This window comes from Acomys minous (genome assembly GCF_964271855.1).
Source record: "Acomys minous genome assembly, chromosome: 6".
NCBI lineage: Eukaryota > Metazoa > Chordata > Mammalia > Rodentia > Muridae > Acomys > Acomys minous.
Genome location: NC_140487.1, coordinates 32,218,607 through 32,241,171, shown reverse-complemented (window position 1 = coordinate 32,241,171; position 22,565 = coordinate 32,218,607). Strand labels below are relative to the sequence as shown.

Below are 22,565 nucleotides of genomic sequence, written 5' to 3'. Positions count from 1 at the left end.
GACTCTGGCCTCCACAACATATGCATGTATACAGATGTATTATATCTATATGTACAAACACACCCAAAGATATATATATATATATGTATTTCATATGTATGTGTATGTGTATATGTATATATATATGTACTGATGAACTTATACATTCCTCTCTCTATATATATATACACATAATGTTTTATTAGGCTTCATAAAGACACAAACTATGAAAATAATGATCATCTTTTTTTACCTATTAATTTAATAAGCATCTGTAACTCTATAGAGTCTTAAATATCTTGGTTTTTACTTTTCTCATTTTATTTTATTGTAAATGTATCATAATTTTAACTACAAAAGAAAATACTCATTTTTGGTAAACACTAAATACAAGGTTAGTAAGTCTGTGTTTATTTCACTTCATATTCAGCTGCTAAAAGTGGCCTCATAAAAACTACATAATTCTGCAGTTACTATAATAAATAATTTGGATGAATGAAGATTTATTAGTACAACTACTTAGGGCAACTAAATAATTTTAATCATCGAAACATTGTGAGACTCTTTGAAGCTATTCAATAAAATTATCTGATGAAGGATAAATATTATCTATGATACATGATTTGTCCATAGATCATTTAAGTGTGGTCTAAATGTCTGATGTCACTGCTCACTTACTTATTCTTCAAATAAAATAACTTATTTCAGAACTATTTCTGCAGCCCTACTGTATAAACACCAAAACCTGGAGCAAAAGTAAAACAAATGTTTCAAGATAATTGATTTGGAAGGGGCTGTCAAATGTTGGGAAAGGCATTCCTTTGTAATTAATCCTTCAGTGTGGTACTTGGATTGAGTAAGGTCTGAAAGAGGCTTTCATGGACATTCTAAGAGTTAAGGAAGAAGAGCATCAGAGCCAAGTATCTGCTGAAGCTGATCGGCTCAAGATAAAACAACATAGTTTTGAAATACATCATCACCACACACACAAATATTTTTTCAAGTATGTCTACCAAGTTCACACTGAACATACCAGGAACTCTTTTGAGAGTTCCTCACAAATAAAATATCTTGCCAGGGGTGTCAGTGGTGGCCAGGCTTTGGAAACAGACGGAAAGATATATAAGTGCTCCTCTGTGGCCTAGGAGTGGAGGAATGTTCGTCGTTGATGATTGACACAACCATTTCTGTTTGGAAATATTTTAAGGAACACAATATTCAGTACAGAAATGTCCACTGTCTTGTTACAAAACCATCAAACACAACGGGGGTTTCTTGAAGCACTTGTTCACCTTGTTGTCTTGAGTGCAGGATGATCAGGGTGCCAGAACATTGGAAGGCAGTTTGCGAGTTTGAATACATATCTTTAGATAAAGTGATAAAGAGGACTAATATATCTAACTCTAGGGCAGGCATCTTTTCCTAGTAGAAACAAATCTCTAGAGACAGTCCAAACAAAGCATGGAGACATGCACCTATAACTTAGCCTTTGACAGGCTGGGGAATGTCGCTCATAAGAACAAGGGCAGCTTGGAATATATAATTTTTAAAAGATGCTATTATAAACAAATTTTATGAATGATCTGTGGAGATCTTGCATGATTTTTGCAGACAAACTTTATTTTAATTAATGTCTATGAGTGGGAGCTAAAGTATAAGAGTCTTAAAGAGCCACACCCAGGGCTTAATAAGTGTTATACACGCAAGTAAACCCTTACATTCACAATAATTTCCCAAGTTACAATCCTGGCCAAAAATAAATGATTTTTCCAACAGAGGTAAGAAGCCCGACATCCTCCCCGTGATGTATTCAGAGACCAGAAGAGAACAGAAGGTAATTCATAGGAAGAGCAGATACCCTATTCTCACATGGCTGCTAAGGATACTGAGTCATGTCCCCACACTTGCTGAGTACGTTCTTACCCGGATGCAGCTCCCTAGCCCTGTACTTCTAATATGTTTTCAATGGTGAAGAAGAAATTGCTTAGCAGGCCAGTGGACAAACACCTGACTATCCCCTGGAGTTCATCCCACCTCATACCTTCAGTAACAGAGCTACTGAAGGCAAGGAAACACCAGATTCACCTCCTGATGGGCCCCAGAGACTTGAGTACAGTATATAAAACCTCACTCCAGTCAACAGTACTTGTGCTTCTTGGACCACAAAGGGCAGGATCAGACCCACTGTAAATTTAAAGAGCTTCTTGTTTTAAAGTTGACATGGGAAAGTAGTAAAGACCTCCAAACTACAAACCTCAAATTGCTTGCACGTTTGCTCTCCATGTGAAGCCAGTACTCATACTGAAACATTTCCCTGGACTTTGTCCAAGTCTTTTCTGGTACAAAATACACAGGGGACAAGGCCTTCATGAAAGGTCTTCAATGCTATAGTATTATTTCTTAGAAGATGACTTGAAAAAGCCATCCAAGTGAAAGACTTTTCCCTCGAGAAGAGTATTGATAGTGTGATTTTTTTTCCTGACTGAGAATATAATACAAATTGTATTTCTATGAGTCTTTACTTTGGCCTTGAACTTCCAATAAAACTCAGTGAAAAAGTCAGATTTCCTCTAAGAGGAAAAAAATGTCATAAATAGTTTCTCAGCATCTCTGACTACACTGAAGTTTTAAACATAATGATACTCTCTTTTAAATGGGCTTATATTGACTTTTTTACCACAAGGAAGGCTTTTGTATTTGTTATTAATGGCTATTTTGTCATAACAAAGTGCCAAGTACTCAGTATTATAAGCAATGGTGATTTATTATCTCACAGTGCTGGAGACTGGGAAGTCCTAGACCAACGTCCTGGTCCACTGGGTCCTAATGAGGGCTCTTTTGGCTGGCAGATGGCTGGCTGCTTGCCTTGTCCTCTCATGAGAAAGGAGCACAGGAAGAACCTCTCTTCCTTTTGCTATAAGTCCGTCATTCCCACTAGCTGTTGGCCCTTTCTTAGAACTCTACTTAGTGTTAAATCCCTTTTAAAATACATATGCCAAAATATAATGATGTGGGGATTTAAGGCTATAATATTTAAATTTAGGGATTGTACAGTTCAGTCTATCAAAATGCCTCAAATAGATGCCTGTGTTGTGAAAGAATTCTGGTCAAATAAAAGTCATCTATAAATTCAAAAATAAGAAAGAAGAGAAGAAATAGAATAACAGAAGTGAGATAACCTAAGACCAGAGAAAAATCTACTAAGCCAGTAAACAGCAAAAATCACATTAGCCCAGCAAATTTTGAAACCTTTAAGTTATGCATGAGCTTAGGCCATGGTAGAAAAATGGGGAACAACACATTAGACCTCATTTATGTGGAAATCAAGAATCATAGAAACAAATACAAAGAAACAAAAAAGAAAAGTGAAAACATTCCAAGTTTCTAAGAATCAACCTTAATTCATAAACAACTTTTTATTAAACTCCTACAATATCCAAGCACTCTGCTTACTGGAGCCTCCGGATATGAGTAGAGAAACAAACAAATAAAAATAAAAAATGAATTTTAAAAAGTGCCTAAGAGATTCTGATCAGTTACGGACATGAAAAGCAATATCTGTATGATATAAATACATAATAAAGGTAGAAGAAGGTATTTAGCTGGGCATTGTGGCACATGCCTTTAATCCCAGTACTCAGGAGGCAGAGGCAAACAGATTTCAGCAAATTGAATAGTTGGGTCTACATAGAAAGTATTAAGGCAGCCAGGGCTACATAGTAAAATATTGATTCAAAAAAAAATAAGTAGATAGATAGATAGATAGATAGATAGATAGATAGATAGATAGATAGGTAGGTAGATAGATAGGTAGATATTTGACCAACTCAAGGATAATTTAGAAATGATAATGAAAATAGTACTTAATGGCATACGCCTGTAACCTCAGCAGTTGGGCAGCAAAGGCAGAAGTATGCCCCACGATTAAGCCAGCAGGAACTATACAATAAGCTTTAGGCCAGCAAGAGCTACAAAATGCCTCAAAAAGAAAGAGGCGGAGGCAGAGGGGGTGGTGGCAGAGGAGAAGGAGAAGGAGGAGAAAGAGGAAAGAATAGCTATGGGCAAAACGATGGCTAAGATAAAATTGACATGAGGTATGGTTTTAGACAAGGTAGGAGAGAAAACAGTAGTGAAGGCAGAAGGGACATTATGGGGAAAGGAATTATCATGGAAATTCAAAATACATGAGATAGCAAAAAGAAAATGAAGAATTTTTTAAAAATGTACCCGGAACAGAAAACAACAACTTCTAGAAAGAAAAATGGTATATTGTAAGGTCACTCAGGACATTAAAAATGTGGAAGAAGAATTAAAGATGCTTTGTTTTATCTTTATTTGGTATCAAGGAAAACGTTCAATATGTCTGTCTGTCTGTCTGTCTGTCTGTCTGTCTGTCTGTCTGTCTGTCTCTCTCTCTCTCTCTCTCTCTCTCTCTCTCTCTCTCTCTCTCTCTCTCTTCTCCCTTCCTGCCCCCGTGTGTGTGTGTGTGTGTGTGTGTGTGTGTGTGTGTGTGTGTGTGTGTGTGTTACAGTTCAGCTCAAGGATGAAAAATGATGTCACCAGAATTTTGAAACGTCATTGGTTTTGTAGTGTGGTTTGAGGAAAATTGGAAGAGGAAAACAGTGAATAGATTGATAACTCCTCTTAGAAAAGCTTTCATCCAAATACTGATGGTGAAAAATAATACTTTATGGCATAAAGGAAACAGTGAAGAGTAAAAATGGCCAATTAAAAAATTCACATATGATTAGACAAACAGCTGTGGATGACGTATAAAACAGGAACTACAGAGCAGAGTTCTAGGGCTGGGATTATTCTAGCATTTTAGACCCTACTGAAAGATTAAAGAAGAAATTCAGAGAAAGATCTTGACAGATAGGTAAGTTACTGGTGGTGATGGATTGAGATCAACCAGACTGGGCAAGAGCTGTATTCTAATCCATGTTCTCTAAAGGACCAAAGCTACATTCTGTGATCTAGCATATTACAAAGTTGCTCTCAGGTATACCTAACATTCCTGAGAACCTCGGCGGCCTGCAGAATCAAACTGTCTTCACAACCGGACTCTAAGATCATTTGTGCCCAAAGTAAGCAAAAAGTGCTTGGTTACCTCCTATCAAGGGGGCACTAAAATATTTGAAACACACACATTACTACAGTACCATAGAATTCCCTGTATCTGGAAACTATAGTTATTCTTATTAAAACTAAATGTATTACTATCCAATGTTTTTACTATTACTAATGAATTCACATGCTTTTAATTTCTAATGACACTCCCCAACATCATACAGAAGAGTGGATTTAGATGCAACTCACCTAATGTAGGCACTTCCTGTCCTTCCCATGAGATGCACACCTCTCACATAAGCATCTTCATCCCATTTCTGACTCCTCCCAATGTGACATATATGCTTTATATTCTACCTCTTGAAGACTACTCACATCCATCTGCACTTTGTCTTCTCACTGTTTGTTCCTTTAATTTATACCCTATTTCTTCATAGCCTGTATTCTGTATACTGTTTTGGGGTGTCTTTTATTTCTTATCTCATTATATTGCTCTGAAATAACTTCACATACTGAAATTGAATTGATAAATTTCCTATGATTATAGGATACATACAGAAGTGCATATGTGTACATGTATATGAATTATGACATCTAGAAGTAAGCAATTATTAATAACCCACATTGATAAATGCCGTAAGTGTTTAATGTATTTTTTGTTTGTTTGATTGATTGGTTGGTTTTGTTTTTTCAGACTGTGTTTCACTGTGTAGCCTTGGCTGTCCTGGACTCACTTTGTAGATCAGGCTGGCCTTGAACTCACAGCAATCCACCAGCCTCTGCCTCCCTAAGTGCTGGGATTAAAGGTGTGCACCACCATGCCCACCTTTAATATATTTTCAATATCTCTTTTATTGTTGTCTTTATTGTTTTTAAACCTCAAGGCAATGTGTTATAGTAAAAATCAGGAGGTATTAGATAACGTGCTTTTGTTCCAAAGAGTAGAAAAGGATAATAATAATGAAAGTATCATTCTTTATTTCCTTTTACAACTACATTTTTAAAAACCTTATGATTTGGTTTGGAACCACAGGGGAGAGGATCCCTCAAGTTTCCCAGTATACACACACCAGTCAAAGGGTGAGTGTGTATGTGAGTATGCATGTGAACATGGGTTCGTGTGCTATGAGTATGCATTCCTGGGTTAATTCACTGTGCATTCATGTGTGTGTGTGTGTGTGTTCACTACTCCTTATTCCAGGAAAATGTTTTAATAATGCCTAGATCACAAACAATTGGTGTATTGTATCTGACTGATCTAAAAAGATGGAAAGTTGAGTATGATTAAATAAGTCAATGGGTGGAACTAATCCAGTCTCAACAGAGTGACACTGTCATAGGAGTCATCTTAGATTTTAAAGGACAAAACAGATGATTCAATCTCCCTGGAACATTGAGTATTAGCTGAGATGCTTCCAGATTCTGTGACCAATTCACATATGCTGTGTCCCTTCTCTACGTCCTTATGACTTGCCCAAACACTTTCTTTTTATTAGTGGGTCTAAGAATTACAGTGACAATTCAGTACTCTGAATAATGTTGTAAGGCTTGTTCAGAAGACATTCTTCATCTAGGTGGTACAGGGAAACCTCCAACTATCTATCCGTGGCCACATGATATTGTCTTATTCTGGGTACAGGCACACGATTTTATATAAACCATTTCTTTGTATACCTCTATACCAATACATAGCTTTAAACTACCAGTCAATTTACAATATTATTACATCCTCATAAATCTATGCAGTTCTATTGATCTTTAAGCATTTTAGATTCCAGTTGCAAAAATAAAAACTTTTGTCTTGTAAAAGCATGTCTCTATCTAATTATTATTACATAATGTAACTCTAAAGAAGAGAAAAGAAGACATGGGTTAGAATAAAAGAAAAACAGAGGACTACACTCACAAATTTAAAGCAATATCACAAGTAAGAAGATGAGATATTTAGCTTGCATCCTGAGCATTTAGCTAAGGACCATGTCCAAGGCAGGCCCGAGGGAGGGCATCGACCACTGGACATTAAAGACACCAGTAAACAGCTTCTATGAAGCATAATTTTCCCCATTGCAGGGTCTGTCTCGATCCAAAAGAGGTTTGCTATCTGATGACAGCTTAAGCTCCAACTCACAGAGAATAGGCAGAAAAAGCATCCAGGAGAAGTTGGAGAACTTTATACTTGTGTACATATTCCCCAATTATGGGCTTTTAAATTTTCTCTTGGTATCATTAAACTGCAAGTATTTACCACCATATTTACATCATACCACCATATATAAACAAACATGTTTATATGTGTACGCTTATACATGTATCCCTTTTAAAACAATTGCTATATGAAAATTGCAAGGGTTGGGTAGGATGACACAACATAGTCTTAAAATGTTAAAACTCAGGCATGCTAAGATAGCAAATAAAATAGTTGTTAACCTATCTCCCTAATAACTGCTGCTTAGATCCAGTCTGTTAGAGGAAAAGGAAGCAATAAATTTGACCCTAGCTTACCGCACATTTTAATTGCACAATACTCCCAAGGGGTGTCAGGGTCAAGAGTGTAGCACCATGGCCTCGGTTTGCCATCGGGATTGCGGCAATAATTATCATCAAAGCCTTTGTCGGGATATCTGCAAACCACACCAAGAAAAGTGTCACGTAAATCTGCCTAGAAATACCACACAGCCCTCAAGTCACAGAATAGTTTTCCACTTAGCTTGGATGCTAGAGTTAGGAAAAGAACAAGTTTCCCTCCTTTCTGTTTTATAGGGCCTGCAAGTCACCAACCATCCAATTTAACGCACACATTCCATTAATGATACAATATCATCCTCTTTGTTAATAAGTTAGGTCCATTTGGAGCTTGTCTCCCAATTAGGATCTCCAACTGCATCTCTTTTTCACAGAGTCCAATTAAATACAAATTCCACAAACATGACCTTGTGTAGAATGCTCATTAAGGGAGCAGCTTCTTTTCTAGGGCAGGCTTAAACTTCAGACTGAAGTCCGGTTTCAATAGCTTTGCTACTAATGACAGTTCAGTGTTCGAAATGGAGCCTTTCTAGGTCATGCCCTCACCTCCACTGGAGAAAGAGACAAACTCCATCACACCACTTTCTCCACATCCCACCTCCCTTTAAATTAGCAGCGTCCTGAACTGGTGATTTGAATTTAATTGCTACCATATACTTTCTGTTCTTACTTAAAAGAAATAACATGCACTAAAAAAAAGTTTTCATTCCATTTACAATAACAAAAAGAAGAGATAAACAAAAATAAATAAAAATTTCAAAGCAATTTACAGCAATTTCCAAAAGAAGGTGGAAATAGATTACTCTAATATTTGCATTTTAATTCCTTATTATAAAATTAATTACACTTTGCTTTCTTTTCTCAACTCAAAATTTTGACATGAAATGAATGTTTACATTAGAAATTTAAAAATACATAAGGATAAAATATCCAAGTTATTTTTTGTGTCCTCTTTCTATTTATTACAGACATGAGTGATGTTAAGGGATTTGACATGGACCCTAAGTACTCGAGGTTGCATTTAGCTCTGCTACCTGCAGGAAGGCTGGGCCTACCAAACCAGCTATTTTTTTATGAGCCACATCAGACTGCTTTTTGTTTTGTCTGGTTTAGTTTCTGTCTGTTTACTGCTATGGGAAACAAGAGGAGACTTCCGCTACTGTCTCCATTCTGCACCTCATGTCAGGTTTGCTCAAAATCTTTCTAACTTAAGCAACTCAATTGAAAGTGAAGCTACTGTTCTCAAATGTTTGCTCATAAATCCTATCAGTCCAAGTATATTTTCTGCAGAGCTAAAGCCTCCAGCAGCTGTGGCAGAAGCCACCATAGGAAGGCTAATTCCAACGTATCTGCCTGCATCCCAGGAGGAAAGCACAGGAGTTGTTTTGTGGTGCTGTATTACAGCATGAACAACAGTTTGTAAGGAGAAGGATTAATGGCATCAAAATCTGTTGAGATGGTACCTTTCTGGCAAGAATTTGTGCCGGTGAGGTGTCTGTTGATCCCAGCGCTGACAAGTCTTGCCTGATTCTGTGTGATCCATAGGACCTCGGTAACTTTCACCATTGCAGGTCATGCATTCAACTAATAAAATTAAAGTATGCTGTGTTAGTTGTTTCTGGTAGTAAAACCAATAGCATTAAAGAACATTAAACTAATCAGTTTTTCTTACAAAATCAAACTGCTGTACATCTTAATTTTAAATTGGGATCTTATGCCCATAAATAGCACTATAAAATAATACCTCTGGGATGTATCATGTAATTAAAATAGTTTTAAGTTTGTTTCATAGAGATTTAGCATAAGGACATAATGCTGCCTAAATTTCAATAATTATGCAAAACTACATCAAAATTGGACAAATAAGAGACAACTGCAAATTATTCCCGAGTTAGCTATTATTCAAGATCTCAGTGTTTGTATCATAAGCAGAATAGTAATTCTTTCTCAGCTTACCCTCTAAACATATACAAGATCTGGTGACACCAACAGAGTGCAGAGTACATTACTACAGTCCATTAAAAATTAATATACTTAAGAGACCAATCAGACAATTGGTCTGCTGCAAGTTAAATAACACAAAGCTTTTATAGATAATCATATAATCACAGCTCCCTTCTGTTAGTAAATGTTCATGCTGAGCAGCTGGGCAAGCTAGCGTTCTTACCTACCTTAGGACAGAAGATGACCTGCTACTGAACTCCGCGCACCCACTCTTTAAAAAAATGTATAAGCTGATCTAATTATGCAGGATCATACTGACGGCTCTGCGGGTTAATTAATTGTTCACCTCTGGCTGGTCTCAAGTCACACTGAAAACTGAGTCACATCAACTAGCTGCAAATGAGATTTCTCAAACAGAAGGTTGATTTGTAGCACAGCAAGCATCCTGGAATAAATCATTGCTTGGCTCCCCTACGAATCCGGCCAATTTCCCCACACACATCATTTGTATCTTGTGAGCATTGATCACCTAACCTTAGCTGAAGTGAGGAAAGATATTCATGTTAAAATTAATTTATCCACTGGATTCTTGCCTAATAAATATTGGGAGTGTCTTGGTCTATGGCATAAGAGTGATCTCTTCTTTTGAAATGTTTACATTTATAAGACAACAGGACATTAACTATTAACTGTCTGGAATATGTGACCCACGTATTGGATTGGCCCATCTACTTTCTTTTCATATGGGATAATTTATGAAATAAGATAAGGTACCAGTTCAGCGCCTTTCATGTGATATGACGATTGCCCAGGATATGACCAATAGGCACCTAAACTGTAAAGGAGGGTGATGTGAAAGCTCAGGAAGAAAGGAGATCAGTTTAACCACAGTCAATTCCACACTGAAATGTTCCACATGGGTTATGTCTCATCACAGTTCAGTTTTCCATTTGAATGAAACAAATTTATTTAGTTAGCCCCATTTTTAAAAGGATATAAGGTTTGATGTTTTCCATGAAAACACTGCAACATTTATTATTGTTGCTTGCTCCTTTGTATTCAGTGAAAAAGTGAATTACCCGAGGTCAGTTTCACATAACACATAAGCCTCCAAATATACAATTTCCATTGTAATGTACTACTCATAACTGGTTTTTCACAGTTTGTAATAGTATATCTGCTAATCAAATTGAATATAATTATTTTCTGGGAAGCATTACTATGGAAATTATTTTAAAATATTTTCAGACTTAGATTTTTAACAGCATTAGGAAAAATTATTACATGGATGAAATTAATGACTACATAACATGACTACTTTCCAGAACAAACACGGTAGATCAATGTGCATCCACATTTAATGTGCATACGTGTCACCTTCGGATATCCTTAATACTCAGATCCTTGTTAAGCAGATTTGGCTAGGTTAATCAGTAATAAGGTCCCAGAAGATATGGCTGTTGTTGGCCCCAGGGCCTCACTGTGTGATGTATTCTAAACTTCTAAGCGTATGTGGTAATAGTTTTTAGGAGACTAATTTCCTTGTCTTTAAAATCTAGGTAACAGTTGATAAAATATACAGAAACAATATGCAATAAATGTGGTATAACGTGATAAAAATACATTAACTATAAGTTAGCAAAAAAAAAAAAAAGTTAGGTTTTAGAAGGCAAAGCCATTGCTGTTGGTGTAGAAAATGAACAGGTCTTCTGTGAGGCCTAGGAAGCCAGCCCCTCATTTAAAAACTACAAAACAGAATTTGATCATAGAATTTTACCTTAATTGCAACTATATAAAGCTATTTGATAATTACTGATTCATTCATAGCGAAGGAATCTTTGTAACTTGCTCCTGAAACCTAATGACAAAGACAACCAACTCATCAGCTTGCTTAAGTACAGTGGATTTTGTGAGTTCTTTTCCATATTTCCATTCACATCAGATGTAGGTAGATTTGCTTTTTTGTAACATCCCTTTTATTATTAGCTCTATTGTTCACGGGTGTACGGACAATGCTGCTTATTTTGAATTTTATTCACTAAAATAGATATAAAACCTAAGTCTTTTTTAGCTTAAATTTAAAAAATCTCACTGTTCAACTCATGATGCCTAGAATGTGTGTAACCCATTGGGCAGGTGTTCAGTCACTTCTCTTAAAGGCTTATTCTATTGTAAGGTCTCTGTGTTTGTCTGCAATCTTTAATGACATGGTGACCAACAGTATCAAGTGTCTTTCACACAAATGAATGAGGTTTTTCCCTATAAGATGTCCAGGGACTCAGATTATTGAGGAACAACACGCCCCTAAGGATACCTAAGAATGGGAATGTTTTAAAGTACTTTTTTCCTAGAACTTAAAAAAAATCCCCTCTGAGAATAAATGCCAATGTATTTCATAAGAAAGGGGGGGGGGTTGAAATTCACATCCCAGTAAGAACAAGGAAGGTAATGCAAGAGTTAGGCTAAGCACTTTGAACAAACTACCTGCCCTCCAAACACTTTCTCAGACCCAACAAAACCAACAAATCAAATTTGCCAGTGATTCTCAGTCTCAGAAAATCGTGACAGTGGAGAATTCCTAGGAGTAAAGGGTTTATTCTCTTCCATGTATAATTTAGAGACAAATACAAATTACAGACTTATTCATACAAAACAGACTTATTCATAATGTTATCACAGATAAGTTTATTATTTTTAAAAGTAAATAAAACAATGAAGGTGTAGGAGCGAACAGAATATGACAAGTAATGGAAAGTAAGAATTTACAGAGACACACTGTCTGCAGCACATTGAGGTCAAGGATTTTAACGTAACCAATCACAAACATGTTTCCCTTCTCCATGACAATTAGCTAACAATTCCTTTACTTGTTAGGTGGTTAATAGAAACATAATATGAAATGGATATCCATGGAAGATATTCATAAACAGGTATGATACCCAACTATAAAAATGGACAGCATTCCAGAAGCCTCTCCCCTTCCCCAAGTACTTCAAAATCTTAATGAATCTGAAAATGATTTAATCTGTGTTTCTTCTGGGTTTGTGAAATCATAGGGATTTTGACAGAATTAAAGAAGAAAATTTCAGTTTATTCTCTAGGCAAATATCTGAAAAAAATCAACCATATACAATGCTGAAATGGCCATTCTACCACCATCTTGGCTTAGGTGCTGGCCTTCTGAGCAATTTGAGATACAATTTTTAATCTCCTCAGACACTATTCTGAATGGCACTGAGTGCCAGTCATGTCTCACATTTGGTTGCATTCACATTTGACAGAAATCACATGGAAATGTTCAGTTTCAGTGAGCCCTGGCATTTCACATCTTGACTCTACACAACCTGCACTGAGATACATCAGAGTAGTTTTAAGCACATTTCTTCAGAAGCAGGTCCTGGATGAACAGCACCAGAACAATTAATAATAAACATATTTTAAATCACGGTCAGTGGTTCCTCACACTGCGGTGACCCCCGACTGTGAAATTATTCTCGTAGCTACATTATAATTGCCATTTTGCCACAGTCATGAATTTTAGTGCAAAGAGTTGGTACTCAGGACATATGATATGTGACCCCAAAGGTTGACCTAGATCGTAGGTCCTCTCTGATGGTCTATGAGGATAGAATTAGAGGTAGGCAAGTGAACAGGTAAATGCCCACAATTCCTCTCCCAGAACAGTGTCCCCCCCTCCTGCCATTGAAATTCACATTGTTAACTGTCTTTTGTTATCTTGCAAGAATCTGCTGACCACAGGTTTGTTGACACATTGTGCGAGAACGCTCCCATAACTATCTATACTTGCACTTGAGTGAGCCGTATATTCATTGCAGCCTTTAATATGAGTTACAGTTCTATATGCGGGGGCAGCACCCCGTGATACATTCAGGTTCATTTACCTTCTGAACACTGGGGAATGTCACAGACTTCGTAGCGTACCTCTGGATTGCTTGTGAAGCACCAGGGTCCCCCTTCTTCGCCTCGAGGATTTCGACAGTAGTTTTCCTGTAGGTCTTTACCACGGTAGCTCGAAGGCAAAAAGCTAGTTTTAAAATGATAATCATCACAGTGTAAGAGCAGGCAACTTTAGTGTTGGGCTATTAATGATCAGTTACTAGGTACATTTTCCCCAAAAGTAGAGAAACTTGTCTGTCTTACGTGACTTTGTACATTTGCCATTTCCAATATTCTTAAAAAAAATACTGGAATTTTATTAAAATTTACCTAACAAATTCTGTATCTCACATCAAATTCATAATTACTAGCCCATGAATTTCCTCAAGCCCAAATATCCTGAAATATAATTGTGCTTTATAAAATACAAGTTCAAAACACCAATCACAGTTAACAAATGATCAGACAAGGCCACTTAGGACAAACTGAACCAACTCCATCTGCAGTTGACTCTCCAGATCTCACCTATACGCTGCAGATCCAGGGTCATTACCTATGTCCTTATCTGCTTATACACCACTTTCTTCATGAGGACTCCCTCTCCTCCTTCTCCTTCTCCCTCTGCCCCTCCTTCCCTCCCTCCTTTCCTCCCTCCCTCCCTCCCTCCTTCCCTCTCCTTCTCCCTGCCTCCCTCTCCCTCCCTCCCTCTCCCTCCTTCCATTGTGCCCCTCCTCACACTCAGGCACACACACACTTTTGTTTCTTCACAATTGCCAAAATATTGCTGACATAGCGTAAACCAGTAATACAGGATCAACATAAGCCTGGGTACCACTTTTACCTCCTGTTCATGCCAACTGCGAAGCCCCAGCACATACTTTAACCCCTCCAAACTATTAGCTTACTCATTCCCTAAGAAAACCCAGAGCTTGATAACGATCTAGACTTTGTATGGTAATTTATAGAAGTTCCAGGAGATGATGAGTAGTTGACACTTAACAAATTTCAACCATATTCACTACAATTAGTCACACACTACCCATTGTCACTGTCATAAGAAGTAATCAAATGGCTTGTTGTCTTCAAATTTTTTTAGATGATGGCTGAGACTAAGGCTTGGCGTTCTTAGTTTTGGGCCACAAGTGTGTGTCATTGAGTGTAATAACTGCACCTGAAACTTCTAAAGATTCTTGGCATTCTGTGACCCAGAAATATCCTCCAACAAGAGAAAAGGCGAAAACCTTTTATGTTCGTAATGCTTATGGTATTGGATCCTATACTTGTCTGCTACAAAGCATCCTAAGATAGAAAATCCCTCTATAGGCAATATAAGTAAAAATTTTTCTAACTCAATCACATGTTTAGTAGTTAACTGGGCTTTTGCTGAAAGCTATTTCTACATTTATTGGCCTCAGATTTCTGCATGAATACAAAGATGAAAATTTTAAGTCTCTCAGTAAATATGATTGAAATGTCTTTTCTATTCAACGTCATTCTAATTGAGAAGTGGATATGCTAATTATCCTGAGCTGGTCATACACATCATCAAAATATAACATGCTATAGTTGAAGTTACTATATACTAATCAAAAAGGAGGCTGTAGGGAAAAATCTCTTTTTTAAAAAAATGAAGTAGTTCAGCTACAGAAAAGACACTAGCACGCATCATACTCCAAGCAACATTTTACAAGGTAAAGCTTCTGTCTGAGCAGGAAGGGACACCAGACTCAAGCCTTCCAAAGACAGAAGTCAGTGACCAAAATAAATACTCCATTCTAAGAAATTACAAAACATGTGCAAGGAGCCACACCAACATTATAAGAATCAAGCAACTGCAAGGTTTATTTCAATAAAGTATTTATATCCTTATTTCCCCAGCATTTTAAATATAGGAAATGGAAATAAAACATTAGGTCATGTGAGTGACAGATGCTACAATGTAATTAAACACAATTATAATTTCTAAAACCTTAACAAGAATTGATTTTCAAAAAGTAAGACATTTGTCTTTTCTTAGTTGTGGCCTCATCACTCTAGAATTTTGTGTCTATGTCTTATATATTTTCATTTTGTTTACGCTTCTTCAAAAGTTCATAGTAAACTAGTAGCAAAATATTTCTCTACCAGAAATATAACTGTCATTTGCTTTATGTATTTGATAAAGTAACTCATCAACCAAATGCATTTAAGAAAACTCCATTGTAACTAAATTAGGAACAAGTGGTGGTAATACTAGTTATTAGCAATCCATGATATTATGTCCTTATCATCTGGGCATGAAGATCCCCTGACAATTATTTATCTAGTTTCAGGTTCTTCAAAGGTGCAATATTTTACTTAACACACTAGATTTCAGAGACTGAGGCTGCATGCACCAGACCTGCATGAATCAGATTAGGTCCTCCTCACGTATACTAATGGCTTCCACTTCTGTGTTTTCATGGGATTCCCTAGAATACCAACATGGGAGTCTTTGGTTCTTGTGCCTTCCGTTGGCATCTGTTCCTTCTTTTTGTTTTCCCTGTCCAACTCCGATGTGGTAGTTTTTGTCTTATTATAATTTATTTTGTTATATTTATTATTATCTCCTAGAAGCCTGCTTGTTTTCCAATGAGAGACAAAGAGGGTGTGGATCCAGCTAGGAGAGGTGGTAGGGAGCAGCTGGGAGAATCAGGAACAATAATCAGGGCATGATGTATGAGGGAAAAAATTATTTTCAAAAAAGGGAAAACGTTTGAAGTCATAAAATAAAAACACCCAGTAATACAAAAAAAGTAAGAAAATAACAACATAGAACAGGTTCAGTATATTCTTATTCAATATCTATAGTTTCAGAAGATTATTGTTCCAGAGAAATCAAGGATAGGAGGTGGGGCATCCAGGTTATTTGTAGAGCCAACATTTCTTTTTTAATTAAAAAGCTGTAAAGAAGAAGTGGTGGAGATTTTGTTTGCTTGTTTGTTTGTTTTGCTTTTTTTTAAAAAAAAGAAAAATACAAATAAAAAGAAACAGAGAGAAGTAGAAATTTAAATTAAGGATGACCAAAAGAAGAAAAAATTCCCACTGGAGTTGAAATCAAGAAATGAAGAGATGTGCTTGTTCTTATAATTATGAATCAGTTTACATCAAATCCCTCCTTAGGACAAAGAGGTTAAAGAGCTTCTCATTTTTTTTTGGTTTTTTATTACCTTTTTTTATTAATTTATTAATATTACATCTCGATTGTTAGCCCTTCCTCTGTTTCCTCCCATTCTTCCCTCCCTCCCACTTCCCCCCTTCTCCCCTCCCCTATGTCTGTGATTGAGGGAGACCTCCTCCCCCTATATATGCTCTTAGAATATCGAGTCTCTTCTTGGTAACTTGCTATCCTTCCTCTGAGTACTCATTTCTTTATCTGGTGTTTTTTTTTTTTTTTACCTTTCCTCACAAACCAGCTGTCTTTCTTTTGTATCATAAGGTATTCTCTCTGACTACCTTCAAAATCCCACCCTTGGCCAGAGCACAAAGCCTCACTCGCTCTTTCACTTATAGGTGTTCATTAGACAAATGTTTATGAGCACTTCTTACCCAAAATGCCTGTGCCAGCCCGTGGGGCCTATACTGCGCTTCTATTCACATAGATACTATTTTTATCTCTGTCCTTGCTGTTAGCAAAGTTTGGGAGAGATAAGTGAAGAAATACTTAAAACTGGGTTATGCCCAAATATACTCTAAACCATAAACCAGATCTTCTGGGTACTAGCCTCCCCTTTCTCTCGCTCTTTCTTTTAATATGAACTGTGTTCATAGGAAACGTGATCTATTCCATCATCTGCTTCATTAATAAATGCTAAGAACCTGGTGAAGGGTATAGATGTAGATATCAGGTCACTTGATTTTCTGTTAAGCTTTATACTAATTTCAACATCTATCATCATCTTTCCATTAAGTCATTTGTAAAATATTTCAGTTTAGAAAGTCAACAATAAATCACTCTGCTATACAAAAACATATTTCTTTTTCCATTGCCCATAAAATTTGTCTTTAGTTAATGCCTAATTTGAAAGTGTTAAGCTATCATGAAGACATACCAATAAAACTGCTAGTTGGTGAAAATTAAATATTTCCCTCATTAAAGAAAAAGGATTTGAATAATATGCAAGGTACCCCTCAAATGTATACTTGTAAATCACAAGATTTAGAAGTTCCTTGGCAAAATGTCTGATTGGATAGGAAAGCCAGTTCCCAGGAAGATCTATTTCACATTTACTCCTCGAAAAAAAGAATAACAGTCATAGAGAATTTGGGTTGAAATAAAAACCTCTTATAGGGAGCCTAGCACACTCTCCTGGTCTAAGGTAGGATTGATTCTGATGGTACTCCTTTGTTTGTGAAAAATCAGGTTTAACTATACAACCAACAGGTTTTCTTCAGTATGCAAACCCCTAAGGAAGACAAAACTAATTGCATTATTTCTTTCTAACCTAGTGGTAATTCTATGTTTCATAGGTATTCCTTGATAACTGTTGTGATAATTTGGAAAATGTGTTGTTTCCTATTACTGAAATACTACAGAACTGATCAATTTGAACAGTCACTAGCTAGTGTTTATAAGGCGATGCCCAAAGCTTTGGTTACAGCATGGAACAAATGAACTTTTACTCTATAATCAGTTGGTTAACTCATATCTACTTCCTAAAATAAAATCACCTTGCAAATGTATGCTTTTTTAAAAGGAGGAAGAAACGAACATCACATTTCACTACTGCAGCTAAGCACGTCTACTTTAGATAGACCCAGGGCCCCATGCTGGAGGGTCGCTGTGCATACTGGATGCAGCATGAGACTCCTAGGACTTATACCTTGGTAACTCCACTTACCTTCTCTGTAAAAACCCGAAAACACTAAGGTTGTTGTGAAAATGCTGTTTCTTTGGGCTACATTTGCACTGCATGACTAAGAACAGAAAACAATTCACTTTGCTCTTTGTCCAAGGAATATATGAAATAGTCCAGTTAACAAGCTGTCTACCAGGAACGTGGGCATGGTAAACTAACCCTTGTACTGAAGTGTCTGTCTAGGGAGAGCTGTTTTAAACTATTTGATTCTTACTGAAATTATTTGTGAAATAGGTCTGAAGATCATGGAGCCATTAAGTCCTCAAGTGCCTATAAAAGGCTTATGTTTTTCCTCCAAAAGGATTGAAACCTCCTATGCCTATGACTGTTATCGCTTTTTGATCCTCAAATACTATTCTTTTGCTATAGTCAATAAAGTTCTCTTCAGTGTAAACATTTAGTGTTCAAGAAAAAAAATGTTTTCCAGGGCTTTAGGCAACAGATGACATAAAGATGAGAAAGCTAGTCAACCTGAGGTAAAGGCACTTTGAGGAGTGAATCTCAGCTTTATTGGCACTTTAGAATGGATCCTAGAATCTCCTGGAGCCTTATCCTCACTACTGTGCTGGAAGCTCTAATTAAACTGGTCTGTTTGTACCTTGGGTAGTAACACTTTGCAAGGTTTGCAGTGGGTCATTTTTAACATGCAGACAAAGCTGAGATTTCCCAAAGTGTAAGCACACCTGTTGTGAGATCACAGGTCTAAATCATGGTTTCTCCATGAATCTGGGGTAGTCTCTCACAGTTTATAAGCAGAGAGAATCCTTTCCAATAAGATCAACAAATTGAGACACTGAGGTAAAGCAAAAAATAAAAATAAAAATAAAAATAAAAAAAAGTCCAGGACATTTAAATAATACTAATTAAGCTTTGTCCTTGCCCAGCCCAGCAGCCACTGACAGGGCGGTGCTATGCCCGAGGATGACTGAACAATTGTTCACATGCAGACAGCGGAGGGTGCTCCCTCTTTTCTTCATGCTGTTCTTACCTGTGCTCATGGGGGATCATGGAATTCCAAGCCTGGCACTTGATGCCACTCTTAGTGATGGAGACCGTCCCTTTGTAGCTGCCTCCTTTACCAATGATGCAATTCCTAATATAGTCTATTGAATAGCATAGATGGAAACAAATGTTAGAACTACGTGAAACACGTGCTGCACTTACTGGAGAGAAAAAATAAGAATCCACATAAGCCTGTAAGTCATTAATGCATGTAATGAAAGTTCTTGCCTAAAACTTCTACTAGTATTTTTAACATAACACGCTTCAGAATAACACAAAACAAATAAGTCAAATAGTCATTAATTTAATTTTTGAGTATAAAATACTGGCTAGCTACAGATTATTCTTTATCTTTCTTTTGGAGTAGTTTTCATATTCAAATGGTTAGGACACTGTGATTTGATTGAATAAATAGACCTAAAATATTAAGAACAAAACAAGTGACATATGAAATAAAATGTAAGAAAATTAAATTGATTTATCTAGCTCAGTAAAAATTGTATAGGTTTGTTTTGTCTTGTTTTATCCTCTCTTTGTGTCCCTCTCTCCTTCTGTGTGTGTGTGTATTTTTATGACATACTACATTTAGTTAATTATTATCTCCCTTATTTTTGCTAACATTTCAACTTCTAATTTAGAGAGATGAGTTCTAAACAGGAAATATTAGTTATCAGACAATTTGGATGTGCACCTAGCCAACTAGGGAAAGACTGAATAAAAATGACTCTTCTATCAATAATTAGATTTCAGATATGCAAAATTATTGGTATATGTAAAAATTGATTTATTTTCTACTATTAACTTTTATTTAAATATCCATTCAATCAATAATAAAGGTGTCTGTATTTGTCATCCATATTCTAATTCAATAGGACACAATAGATTTTTTTGTAAAAAAATAAAAAAGGATTATTTTCATACATTCCACTCATAATTATTTTAGGTGATGACAAAACAAACCCATACAATTTTTACTGAGCTAGATAAATCAGTTTTATTTTCTTACATTTTATTTCATATGTCACTTGTTTTGGTTTTAATATTTTAAATCTATTTATTCAATAAGATGTATATTTAATATTCTATAATTATCCCACTGGTACTTTTTGCTTTTAAACTGTAAAAATACTTTATATATCATATCGTATATAATATGATACCACATGATAGATGAATTAACAACTTCAATTCCTAATTCAAACAACTTTTCAAGCACGTATATATGAATTCAACTTAGTTGCCCCAAATCTCTATGCTTTGTCTCACCAACCACCAGTACAACAACGTGAGCTACATAAAATTGTTATAATTTAAAGTACTATCCTCATCTTACAGTTTTTCCCAGTATAGGGTGCCCTGATCTAAAAACACAAATGATGTGTAAAAGATGAATGCAGAGTAGACTAGCTGAGGGGGGAGAGGGATTTCAATTAAGGAAAGTCTGAGATGCGCAGCCTTTCACGGAAGCCATGTGCTAACAGCCACCATGTAGTCAGGTCTGCACTGTCTTCAATCGTAAGCAATGATTGACTGTGGCACAGAGCAGAACCAACCAAAACCTCTGCAGGGAAGGCCTGTGTGGCAAGGAATGCCAAGGAGATGTTATCCTTCATTTTGTTACGTAATTGCTTAGGGAAAAATGCAGTTACCTTTGTTTTCATAGAGGTCAAACTCATGGCCAAACCCTTTCTTCACTCCACTTGACATGCTATTGAAAGGGAACCAGTAGCACCGCTTTCTTGCCTTATCAAAAACAAAGGCCCTGAAAAAGATAGCCGAATGAAAAGAAGGAATATTAAAATTTAACAGTTTTTTAAATGTGCACATGGTTTACCAAGGAAGACATATAGAATGAGGCATTATTGTGTATTAAAATACTGTGGGGTATGTGTGTGTGTGTGTGTGTGTGTGTGTGTGTGTGTATGTATGTTCTGTTTTGATGGAACAAACAAACCAAAAACAAAATGATGTTTTAGTAGGTACAGATTAGAAAACCAAATCAATACTCTGTGAGAAGTTTTGACATTAATCTCAATAATCTATAAGGAAAATTAAAGGGTTTGAGAAGTAAATCATTACATACAACAACTACCCAGATTAATTCAGGCTTTTTTACTATTTTTGTAAGTGCCCAGTTAGTTATTTTTGTTATTTATATGTAAATTATTATATTTAAGCTATCATAATTAGTTTCCAAAGCTCTTAAGTACACAAATATATTCTGAAATGGCATATCATATGGGCCTGGTGATGTAGCCCTGTAATTGCAACTATAGGGATGCTGAGATTGGAGAAACATATTCTAAGCCTATGTAGGCTACATAGTAAGTTCAAGGCAGACATGGACAACTTTGCAAGACCCTACCTCAAAACAAAACAAAATGTAAAATGGCAGGAATATGGGTCAGTGGGAAGGATGCCCCCAGCATGCCTTGGATTCTTCAAATAAAAGGACCCATATGGAATTCCTTAAGATGCATTACAATATATACTCACTTAAAAGTGGATATTAGTCCAACATACATGTCCTCTGAGAGACTTCACCCAGTGGGGGATCAGGACAGATACTGGGACTCAAAGTCCCAGACTTTGGCATTATGCTGAAAGTTGTATGGGAGACCGGGGGGTGGGGGATGGAAGGACCAGGAGGGGTCAGGAGCCCCACAAAGAGCCCATCGAGGCCTGCAGATCTGGACACAGGGGGGCCTGCACAAGCTGATAAACCAACCAAGAACAATGCAAGCAGAGAACCTAGAACTCCTGTTCAGATATACCCAACAGACAGCTAATTCTCCCTGTAGGGATGGGGGAGGGAGGGGGGACTGCCTCAGACCCTTTGCCATGTACTCTGGTGCCTACCATTTGATCATTGCCCCTTAGATGGGTGGCACACAAAGGAAGGGAATGCAGGTCCTGATGAGACCTGATGGACCATGGCCAAATGGTGGAGGAAGAGGGCGCCCCTCAGAGGTCTGGGGAAGGGGAATGGAGTGGAAATGGTAAGATAAGAGTGAGGGATAACAATCCAGATGTATTGTGAATAAATTATAATAAATTTAGAAATCAATTCAAAAACATAAAACAACTAACCACTTGGGCATGGTGGTGCATGCCTTTAATCCCAGCACTTGGGAGGCAGAGGCAGGAGGATCATTCTGAGCTTGAGGCCAGCCTGGTCTACAAAGAGAGTTCCAGGACAGCCAGGTTTAGCTATTACACAGAGAAATCCTGTATCAGGAAAAACAAAAACAAAAACAAAACAACAACAACAAC

The 22,565-nt window shown here is 36.8% G+C and overlaps 1 protein-coding gene and 1 long non-coding RNA gene across 6 annotated transcripts in view; one reads left to right on the top strand and one right to left on the bottom strand.

Moving 5' to 3' along the window:
• The window catches only part of HGF (hepatocyte growth factor), a 62,263-nt gene that overhangs the window by 29,186 nt on the left and 10,512 nt on the right, over positions 1–22,565 (bottom strand). For 2 of the 3 annotated variants that reach the window (XM_084787705.1, XM_084787704.1), the window contains 5 exons: positions 20,942–21,054; positions 19,279–19,393; positions 13,419–13,561; positions 9,036–9,156; positions 7,552–7,670 (listed from right to left, as the gene is read on the bottom strand). In XM_084787705.1, coding sequence (XP_084643831.1) covers positions 7,552–7,670; positions 9,036–9,156; positions 13,419–13,561; positions 19,279–19,393; positions 20,942–21,054 — 611 coding nt within the window. The remainder of the gene's footprint in view (positions 1–7,551; positions 7,671–9,035; positions 9,157–13,418; positions 13,562–19,278; positions 19,394–20,941; positions 21,055–22,565) is intronic. The other variant, XM_084787706.1, reaches the window with a different exon arrangement.
• The window catches only part of LOC311600700, a 141,093-nt gene that overhangs the window by 109,174 nt on the left and 9,354 nt on the right, over positions 1–22,565 (top strand). For 2 of the 3 annotated variants that reach the window (XR_014780316.1, XR_014780317.1), the window contains exon 5: positions 18,129–18,258. The exons of the other annotated variant lie outside the window; for it this stretch is intronic. This is a non-coding gene — a long non-coding RNA (uncharacterized lncRNA). The remainder of the gene's footprint in view (positions 1–18,128; positions 18,259–22,565) is intronic. 3 annotated transcript variants of the gene reach the window in all.